The 10004-nt window shown below is 50.5% G+C and overlaps 1 protein-coding gene across 4 annotated transcripts in view; it reads right to left on the bottom strand.

The window, feature by feature from the left end:
- Positions 1 to 3912: 3912 nt before the first annotated feature.
- LOC128336452 (cytochrome P450 2W1-like) overlaps positions 3913 to 10004 on the bottom strand; it is a 172438-nt gene continuing 166346 nt past the window's right edge. For 2 of the 4 annotated variants that reach the window (XM_053276136.1, XM_053276137.1), the window contains one exon: positions 9515 to 9969. In XM_053276136.1, the coding sequence (XP_053132111.1) occupies positions 9782 to 9969 (188 nt within the window). In that variant the 3' untranslated portion in view covers positions 9515 to 9781. Of the gene's footprint in view, positions 4027 to 5501; positions 5575 to 7623; positions 7984 to 9514; positions 9970 to 10004 lie in introns of those variants that run through there. The other 2 variants (XR_008311975.1, XM_053276138.1) reach the window with 2 other exon arrangements.

The following is a 10004-nucleotide window of genomic DNA, read 5'->3' as shown; positions in this document are numbered from 1 at the left end:
AGTTTGTGGGTGCTCAGCTTCCATGATAAAATTGGCGCCATCTAGCGGCAAGAGAGTCTTCGTTCCTGAGCACAGGTGCCCCAGCAGGACATGATGTAGAAACGTGTGTGTTTACCTCCAACATCTACCTTCTGCCCTGGCTGGGACCAGCTGCCATTTGGCTGCTCCTTGCCCAGGAATCAACACCGGAGGGTGCCTCCTACTGAGTCAGACCATTGGTCTGTCTAGCTCAGTATTGTCTACTCCAGGGTTGCAGGCAGGAATCTCTCTCAGCAGTCCTGTCTTGGAGATGCCGCCAGGGAGGGAACTTGGAACCTTCTGCTCTTCCCAGAGCGGCTCCATCCCTTGAGGGGAATCTCTTTCAGTGCTCACACATGTAGTTTCCCATTCAAGTGCAAACCAAGGCAGCCCCTGCTTAGCAAAGGGGACAATTCATGCTTGCTACCACAAGGCCAGCTCTCCTCCTAGTGAACCTGCTCTAGCAGGCTGCTCTCACCTCTCAGCTGTATCTCTGCCTCCCTCCCTCACCCCTGCCCTTCCTTCACATCACCCAGAGGTCTGACTCAGTATATGGCAGCTTCCTATAGTCCTATAATTAGAGGGAGCAATCCAATTAGAGGGGGCGGGAGAGGCATGAGTTGTCAGGAGGGACTGAAGGCAGGCTCGGCCAGCAGAGGGGCAGTCTGTAAGTCTGTGTGTTTTGTTTCCTATACCGCCCTTCCAAAAGTGGCTCGGGGCGACTTACCTTAAAAGGTTGGGGGGCAAGTGGTGGGGGCCTCCGGAGAGAGACTGCCACACTGACCCCGAGGAGCCCAAAGCAGGAGGTTTCGGATGAGCCACCCAACCACCCCGAAAACTCTGAGGCCCTGCCTGGGGGAGTTGAGAAGACGAGGTGGACAAGAGAAAGGCCTTGGAGAGACCAGCGTCATGCCAGTGGTGGCCCGTATGGGGAGATGCATGAGGAGCTGTTTATCTGGCAGTCCCCTTGGTAGCCAGCTGGCTAAATGAAGCCCAGAAGATGATGAGATTGAGGCATTCCTCACGACATTTGCACAAACTGCCCAAGCAGCTAACTGGCCTAAAGCCCAATGGGCTCTTTCCTTGGGGCCTGAATTGACTGGCCCAGCTCAAGGGGTGGTGAGGATTGTGCCCACCAAGGAAGTGGGGGGATTATGAGAAAGTAAAGGCGGCCATCCTCGACTGCTATGATGTGGTGGAGGAAACATATAGGCAGAAGTCCAGGGCTTTGAAGTTTTCCAAGGGAACCCGGCCGCGGCCTTTGTGGCCCTAACATGGCTGCAATCAGGGACAGGTGGTTCATGGAAGGTGGTTTGTGCCTCAGAACGGGGTTTTGAGTGACACCGAAGGACCCTTTGATGATCACAGCCTAATTACCCGAAGGCCCGGTACAGGCTTTACTCGACACGGGGAGTACCATGTCTATGGCACAAACCAAGCCAGCCCCTCAAGGCACCCCATGGGGGCAGAAGGTTTCAGTGGCGTGTATACACTGACATGCCTGGCTCCTGCCTGTTCGGGCTTTCCAACTTTCTTTGCCCATAGGGTGGTGCCACCTGGAAGCCTTAATCATGGAAGACCGGCCCTACCATGTCCTCCTAGGTCAAGATTGTCAGAGTTTGGGGCTATGGTCCATGAGCCGACCCACCCCCTGACCACCATGGAACCTTGTACCTGGATTGACAAAGATCCCGAGGAAGGGATGGCCCCACAGGCACCGCCTACAACAGGAGGGGACCCTGACCCGGAGTGGGCCACTGACCTGTAATTTCTGCAGGCTCAGAACGAGGACAATACTTTGCAGGAGTTGTGGGCAGTGGCTGAAGGCGATGACTGTGGGAACGATCCATCTGATGCTGAGGAGGCCAGGTTGCGAGTTGAGGTACATCAAGGGGCCCTACGGCATATAGAGGCAGGAGCAGGGCCACCCTGGTGGTGGTTAGTAGTACCCCAGGGAGACAGGCTCCAAATTTTGAAAGAGGCGCCTGACTCCCCTGGGAACGCCGACTTCTTCTCGAGGGTCTTCGATGAGGATGAGCCGAATGGCCGTGTCAAAGCTTCGGGGGCGGGTGTGTTTCCGGCGGGGGCCCCTGCCACCCTTACTGGCTCCAACATACCCTCGGCAGCCGAGGCGGGAGAAGCCCTAGGCAAGGTGGCCAGCCGGGTGGAACAGCCCGAGTGGCCAGCTGAAACGCTGTGGGGCCAAGCAGCCGTGCCAGAGTGGCCGAGGGAGTGGGCGGTGCACAAGGTGCCTCTGGGTGACGTGAGCAGGGCGCCTCATAGGGAAGGGCGGGAGTGAGGGAAGGAGGAGGGAACGGGAGGCTGCTGAGGGGGATAAGGTTGGGAGCAGCCTGATATGGCAGGGCGGAGGTCCAATTAGAGAGGGCAAGAGATGCATTAGTTGTCAGGAGGGATTTAAGGCAGGCTCGGCCAGTGACGAGGGGCAGCTGGAGGGTGAGTGGTGGAGGCCTCTGGAGAGAGACTGCCTCAGTGACCCCAAGGAGCCTGGAGGAGGAGGAGGATTTGGGTGAGCCAAACCCCCTCCTCTAGGAAACTCCGAGGCCCAGCCTGGGGGAGCTGAGGAGGAAAGGTGGACAAGAGAACGGCCTTGGAGAGACCAGAGTCGTGACAGCTGGACTCTGTAGAAGGCAGCTTCCTATGTACTTGGCATTCAGAAGGTTCCAGATACAATCCCCGGCACTTCCAGTTAAAAGAATCTCAGATAGCCGAGTTTAAGGTGGCTTCCTATGTTTCAATGAGAACTATCTTCAGGCAGTTCCCGTCAGCCTCTGGGGCAAGGGCCAGCTTGCGTGGAGAGTGGGGATGTCGTGTCAACTGGTGATTCAGCACAGAGTTTTACCTTCCTCCGCAGCGGTTAGTGCCAGCTACTTAGAGCAAAGCCTGCTGGAGACTAGAGAAACCTCCCACGCAGCAGTGTTGCCAAAGGAGATGCGACTCATCCATTTGGCCAAGCAATAGTTAGATGATAATGCGGGCAGGAAGGAGACTTTGACTGCGTCCAGCCCAAGTTTTCCCTGCAGCTCCTGGTGTGGATTCTCATTAACCTGGTGCTCTCGGAGCACGAGGCCTGACGCTGAGAGCTACAAAAGGGCTTGGCATGGCAACACCCTGGCTCACACCACTGCAGCACTTGGAACTCAGTAGCCTCCTGGCTCGGTTACTCAAACAGAGTGCAAAGGCTTGTCTGCAGCTCTCGGGGATGACATCTGGTGTTGCAGGAAGAGGGAGGGGTCCCACAAGAGATTAATTCAGAAAACAGGAAGAGGAGAGGCCCTCGCTCACGCCATACTTTGGTTCCCGTTACCAGCGCTCGGGATGCTGATCAGTCCTGCCCAGGGTCAGGAGTTGAAGGGGACTACAACCAGGAACCCGTGGCTCTGTGCATAGCTATCCTGTGAGTCGAGCCAGCAGCAGGGGTGGCCGAGGCATTGAAGCACCTGAGGTGAGGTGCCAAATGCTAGGAATGTGCATGAACCAAAATTTGAATTTGAATCAAATTTGGTTCAAATTTGAATCAAATTTGGTTCAAATTTGAATCAATTCAAACTGAACCATGCTGGGCTGAACCAGTTTGGTCGACCCGACTGGCCAATCCGGTCCGTCCAATCAAACCGGTTCAGCAGTTTGGTGGCAATACTTGTAAAGGGGAATCCTGGCCTCTGAACCGCTCATGCATACCCCTAGCAAATGCTGCCTTGCCCCATAACCCTGGTGGGGCCCAGTCCCCCTTTCAAAAGTGGCCCCTGCAGGCTCTGAAAGTGGCATGGGGGTGGAGAAGAGGGAAGGTTGCCAGCAACAGCCTCCTCTTCTTTCCAGGGAGTATTCTAATGTGCCTCTGGACACATTTTGTGCAGTTGGGAATGTGGAGGTTTAATAATGCAGAACTACTCTGGAGACTGGAGTAAAATGACACCATCGGTGCTAGCCAATTAGTCCACAGCCATTTCTGCTGCCAATGTGCAAAATGTGTCTTTCCAGAGCTGGATCCTGAAAAGGGAAAGGGACATTTGTGAATGGGGTGCTGAAGGCACCACTCAGCCTGAATGGGGTGCTGAAGGCACTCTGATAACAGCCCTATTGCCCTATACATTTTAGAGCTGCCTTCACTGGAAACTGACCAGCCATCTGCTCAATGCCCTTAGGGACCTAATCCAGCAAGGACACCCCCCATCCACCCCGTTGTTGCTGAGCCTATACAAGAATCTCTTGCACCTGTGGATCTCGTCCAGCAAGATGACCAGCAACTGGAAGGGGAATGTGTGTTGGGAAAGTCCAGAGAACACAACTAGGTTTGGTAGACTGTCTCCATTTTTCTCTACAGAGGGCAGGGCATTTGCTTCAGAATGAAGATGACTGCAGGTCCAGGATAATGCAACTAATTAAATGTAATTAAAATATGCAAAGCCAACGCATCCCTCCGGCGAATGACACATTGCAACTGCTCCTGCAAAGGGTGAAGGAGCACGGAGAGGGCACCTGCCAGCTCCTGCAAATGAGCTGGCTTTGCAGCAAATCCTCCTCCTCTCTGCATCATGCGCCTGATGACTGCAAAGCTGCTGAGTTGATATTTGTCTCTCCTGCCAGGTTTTTGACATGACTGCCAGCCATATTAATACCCCTTCTCCTCACAATGGTTTGCGGCTAAAGGGCACGATTGCACACACCCACACCTGCTGCACAACCTGATAGGGGAGAAGGAAATCAGAGGGAAGCGCAACAAGGCCGGGCAGCTCTGCCTTGTTGCGCAGCGTCATGCATGCGCATTACAGTTCCCACAAGTATCCACAAGGGTATCAGTGTGGACTGATGACAAGAGCCCGATAGCACATCAGGGATTACTCCAAGGGGCAGTGGGGGCTCTTCCCCCCAATATTTCCCATGCCCCCTTTCGCTCCCTCATCCACAAGACTGGAACTTTACAGACAAATGTCAGACAATACAATGAGCACTGTAAGATATTCCTTTTAGGGGATGGGGCCATAGTTCAGTGGAAGAGCATCTACTTTGCATGCAAAAGGTTCTGACTTCCCTCCCTTGGAAGCATCTCCAAGATAGGACTGAGAGAGACTCCTGCCTGCAACCTTGGAGGAGCCGCTGCCAGTCTGTGCAGACAATACTGAGCTAGATGGACCAAGGGCTTGACTCAGTAGAAAGCAGCTTCCCCTGTTGCTAGTAGATGATAGTCCTATAGCCTGAATTAATTATTTTCAACGGGCTCCATTGCTTCAAGAAATCTCGCTCACTAACTCCTCTGTGAGAATAGGCAGCAGAAGCCAGCACAGCCAGGTAGGGAGGAGACTCCTCCAGCCTCCCAGGAGCCAGGCCAAGCCCTTCACTTCCTTTCTGGCAGGAAAGGGGTGCAGGGGCATCTCCTCAGCAGATTGCAGCTGGCCTGGAATGGACCTCTCTCCCCACCCCAGTCTTTCCTGCCACATGGTCTCAGGAAAGAAGAGAAGACTAACCTGGAAAACAGACTGGAAGGTTTGGACTAATAATCCAAGAAGATTATTTTCTAAGAGGAATCTGGTCCATTTTCTGAATGAAAACATCAGACAAGCTTCATTAATAAGGTAAACAAAAAGTATTAATTATCTTCCCTCTATAAGCCTGTAACGTATAGCAAAATCCACATTCCCCTAATAATGTTTTTTTCTCACCCCCTTTGCTCCCCCACACTGGTGGTTCTAGAGTTGCCCCCGTACCAGATGATTGAGAAGATGCATTTAAGGAAGTTTGTCTTTCAGTCTTATAAAGCGTCAGGCAGATTTTTCACATATAAATTCTGCTGAAGAGGGAGTAGGAATCTATGTTCATTCCTGAGAGTCCTCGTAGCTTTGAAACAGTCAAGGGTGTAAGTCAACAGAAATCAACAGGTAAAGAGCTCCAGGATAACACATGGCAGAGTAAATGCTTCCATCCTCGCCATGTTCAATATAAACATACTTTTCTGACTCCAGCTCTGGAAAAAACAGGTTCTGAACACTTATAGCCAAAGCAGGCTGTGGACAGTACTAATTGGGCAGTGTCTGTGAAGTCATTACCCAGCCCCCAAAGCGGTTCACTAAGCTTAGAGTTCTGGTATGGCATCATGGAAATTCTGACAAAATAATAAGGTACAGGTGGCCCTCATTATCTGTGGGCTCCAAATCCATGGTTTTGTACAACCACGATTGGGTCTTAGAGATCCCGTTTCATTATCCGTGGGTAGAAAAATAGGCATGTATGGCACCGATCTGCAGGAATCAAAATTCGCCTATCTGCAGTTTTGAGTGGCGGGAAACGACTTCAAATGTCATTTTCAGCCACTGTTTCCCAGCAGAGAGCCATTTTGTGGCTCTCTTTATTATTGTTGTTGTTTGGGGTGAATATTTGACCATTTTGGGGCTTGGGGGGCATTGCTTTAGACCAGGAGAATAAGCTACTGTCCTTTTCTTCTCTTATTTCTGCCCCTTTACTTTTTGCCTAACCCCTCTATTCCCATTGACTCAAGTTTTCATTATTTATGGTCTCCATATTCGTGCCCATAGGTGAGAACGGAACCCCCGCAAATATCGAGGGCCACCTGAAATTGTTTCTTCACAAGGAAAGTTACCTCTGTGTGTATGTGTGTGTTTCTACTACCACATGAATCTGCCTGGACATCAAGAGATTCATCTGGGTCGCACTGCCATCTGAGGTTCAGTAGGCCAGAACAAGGTGAGGGCTCCCTCTGTAGAGATACTCAGACTTCAGAATACCTTCCCCAGGGAGGCTCACCTGTATAAAAGCATTTTTACTTGGCCGGGCATTCCAGAATGAGATTGAAGAGTTTACTGGGTTTTAAACTGAGCTTTTAGCAATTTGCTCTGATTGTATCATTTGTTTCATTGTGTGATGTCATTGTATTTATTGTATGTCACCCTGGTAGACAAGTGCAGCCTAGAAATCTTTTCAATACATCTCTCTCTCTCTCTCTCTCTCTCCCCCCCTCCCTACCTACACACACAACAAAAGGAAGTACTTTTCCACCCAGCACATGATTCATCTATTGAATTATCTGCCACGGATGTAGTGACAGCCACCAGCTTGGGTGGCTTTAAAAGGGGCTTAGACAAATTCATGGAGGGCAAGTCTATTGATGGCTACTTAGCTTTGGAGACAAGAAGCCTCTCAATGCCAGTTGCAGGGGAGCAACAGCAGGAGAGAGGGCTGTGGGCTTCTCAGAGGCATCTGGTGGGCCACTGTGTGAATCAGGATGCTGGATTAGATGGGCCTTGGGCCTGATCCAGCAGGGCTGTCCTTATGTTCTGCAGTGCTACATTCCTGCCACGTGAAGCCTTTGAATCTGCTCTTAACGTGGACAGTATGGGAGAAATTTGCTCCTATTGCATGAACTGGCCAGTGGGTGGAAGCAGAGATTTAAAGATTGGGAAACTGTCAGCTGTAACCTAAAAGATGCACACGGTGGAAGCAGAGAGAAAATGCCAGACAAGAACAGCTCTTGAAACTGGAGCCTGCTTCATGGGACACATGGCCTGGCTGTTGGCTGGTCGATTGATTGATGGATGGGGGTGGACGGACGGATGGACATGGATACAGAGAAAATAACGGTAAACAGTTATGTATTAATTAAGGAAAACATTTCATGCATTTGACAAAGTGGCTTCTAGTCCAGAAAGCTCATGCTGAAATAAATGTGTCAGCCTTTAGGGGGCCACACTATCTCCCTCACGTTTCTTGGAACACAGATCAATGTAGCCACGTCTGAGACGTCTCTAGAACTAATAAGAAAATGTTGCCAGAAATTCCGCCAAGAAACAGCTTGGACAGCAGATGGCAACCGAAGTGTGGGATTAGGAAACGAGCAGCTCAAAAGATCTGACTTTAGATCTCCCACCTTCTGGATTCTTGGCTTGGGATTTTGGAGCTTTCTTCAACGCGGAAAAGGAAGAGTAGCCAAAGGTGCTGAAAAGGTTTTTTAAATTGTAAAATGCATATGGATGTTCATGTTTGATGCATTTCAAGCAACCGCTCTTTTTCAAGGGTGAGGATAATATTTTATAATGTCTTGCTTAAGCCATTTCTATCCTTGACAACAAAACATAAAGCTTCCTTGGGTGCAAAGAACTGAGCATAGGCTGTGTTACGTGCCAAAGGGGTTTTTCCGTCCAAGCAATGTACAGGAGAATGTGGACCAGTGTGCCTATGTACCAGTAGCCCACTCAACCAGTGTACTGTTGCATCAATGTCCTAGTCTCCATGGATTTCATATACTCTCTCTTGTTACTTAGACCCTTAACATAGGTTCAGCCCGTGGATGTGAGAGGAGACCCAAGCAATCAAACAAGGATTGTCTTCTATGAATCTACTTAAGGAAATCGATCTCAAGGGGTACAATAGTCATAAGGTCCTGGCAAGCAAAGCGAACTCTCATACAAGCAGGTTACCTAGCAGGGGAAGGGAGAAAGGAGCAGGTAAACTTGGTTACCAAAGGTGCAGGGAAATCAATTGGATGGCCAACTCAAGGTTTCTCCCAGCAATTACAGATGCTAGGGTTTGATGAAAAGATGGGGTGCACAACTTTTTTCTCTCCTGGAGGAGCAGTCAGTGAGGTGAGCTTCCACCTGCTGTCTGAAGTGGTACAGCCCAGGCTAGGGATGTGCAGAATGTTCTGTGTTCCGAATGTTCCACCTCAAAACAGGCCGTTCCAAGTGTTCCAAGCTCGGAACAGAACTCCCTTTAAAAAGGAGGCCTGTTCTGAGCTTGGAATGGAATGACCTGTTCTGAGGCAGAACATCCAGACCTGTTCCAAGCATCGTTTTGGAATCCAAATGGTGCTTGTGCATGTGCAGAAGTCCACTTGCGGTGGCCATTTGTGTGGTCAGCACCACCACGCAAACGGCCACCGTGCATGCGCAGAGGCCAGAAGAGCGCCATTTTGGATTGCAAAATGATGCTCGGAATGGGTCTGGATGTTCTGATGAAACGGGGTCATTCTGTCAGAACTACTCGCTTGACCGGTTGTTCCAACAGAATGTTTTGCACATTTTGTGTTCCGTTCTGCGCTTGGAATGGAACATAAAGTGCGTTTCATGCACACCCCTAGTCCAGCCACAGAGTTGGATGCTTCGGTGAAATTTAGGCCTAGAAGTTAAGCCAAAGGTTCTGCAGAAGAAGTAGGTCTGAGTAGGGATCTGAAGGGAGGTCAAGTGAAAGAGACAGATAGGGGTGGCACAGTGTAGGTGTCCTAGGTATACAGGACAGGAAGGGAAAATAGACAGAATAGGCACAGTGGGTTATCATCTCAGCTGAGCCAAGTTCGTCATTCCATATGAAATGGAATGAATTCCGAAACAGGGGGTTCTTTCCTTTGAAGCAAAGCCGAAGGAAGTACATTCAGTCTAGCCCTAGCAAAGGCTGACCTAAATTTAACAAAGTGAAGAGTGGTTAGATGTCTAGCAGCCTGTTTCCCAGCTGGAAGAGAAATGCCAAGGTATAAAGGGGAACAACATTTATTTCCAAGGTCAACTAGGCATTGGTACTCAATGTCCTTTAAACGCTGAATGACAATAGCCTTCGTCTTTGCAAATCCCAGGGGAAAAAATGTAAGCGGGAGAAAGCCCCATGCCCAATGGGACGTGTTGCTGAGGCACCTCTGGTATTCCATGCTGAAGTCAGAAAGGGGCTCCACGCTTCCAGATAACGATTCCAGAAAATCTGCTGGTGCAAACAAGCCAACAGAAAGGCACCTAGATCTGCCATTCTATTCGCAGGGCACGGCACAGGTCGAGAAAGCCTTGGGCCGCAGAGTGAAGCCAACCTCGGCGGTGAGGTCAAGGTCCGACCTGGTCATTCCAGGAGGGAGGTGGAAGGTATACCTCTGGAGGAGCCCTACGAAGAAGAGGAAGAGCTCCATCCTGGCCAGGCTTTCTCCGGGGCAGCTCCTGCGGCCTGCAACACCCACAAGTGCAGAACTTGTGTTAAAA

This window comes from Hemicordylus capensis, chromosome 13 (genome assembly GCF_027244095.1).
Source record: "Hemicordylus capensis ecotype Gifberg chromosome 13, rHemCap1.1.pri, whole genome shotgun sequence".
NCBI lineage: Eukaryota > Metazoa > Chordata > Lepidosauria > Squamata > Cordylidae > Hemicordylus > Hemicordylus capensis.
This window is presented reverse-complemented; position numbering and strand designations above follow the sequence as displayed.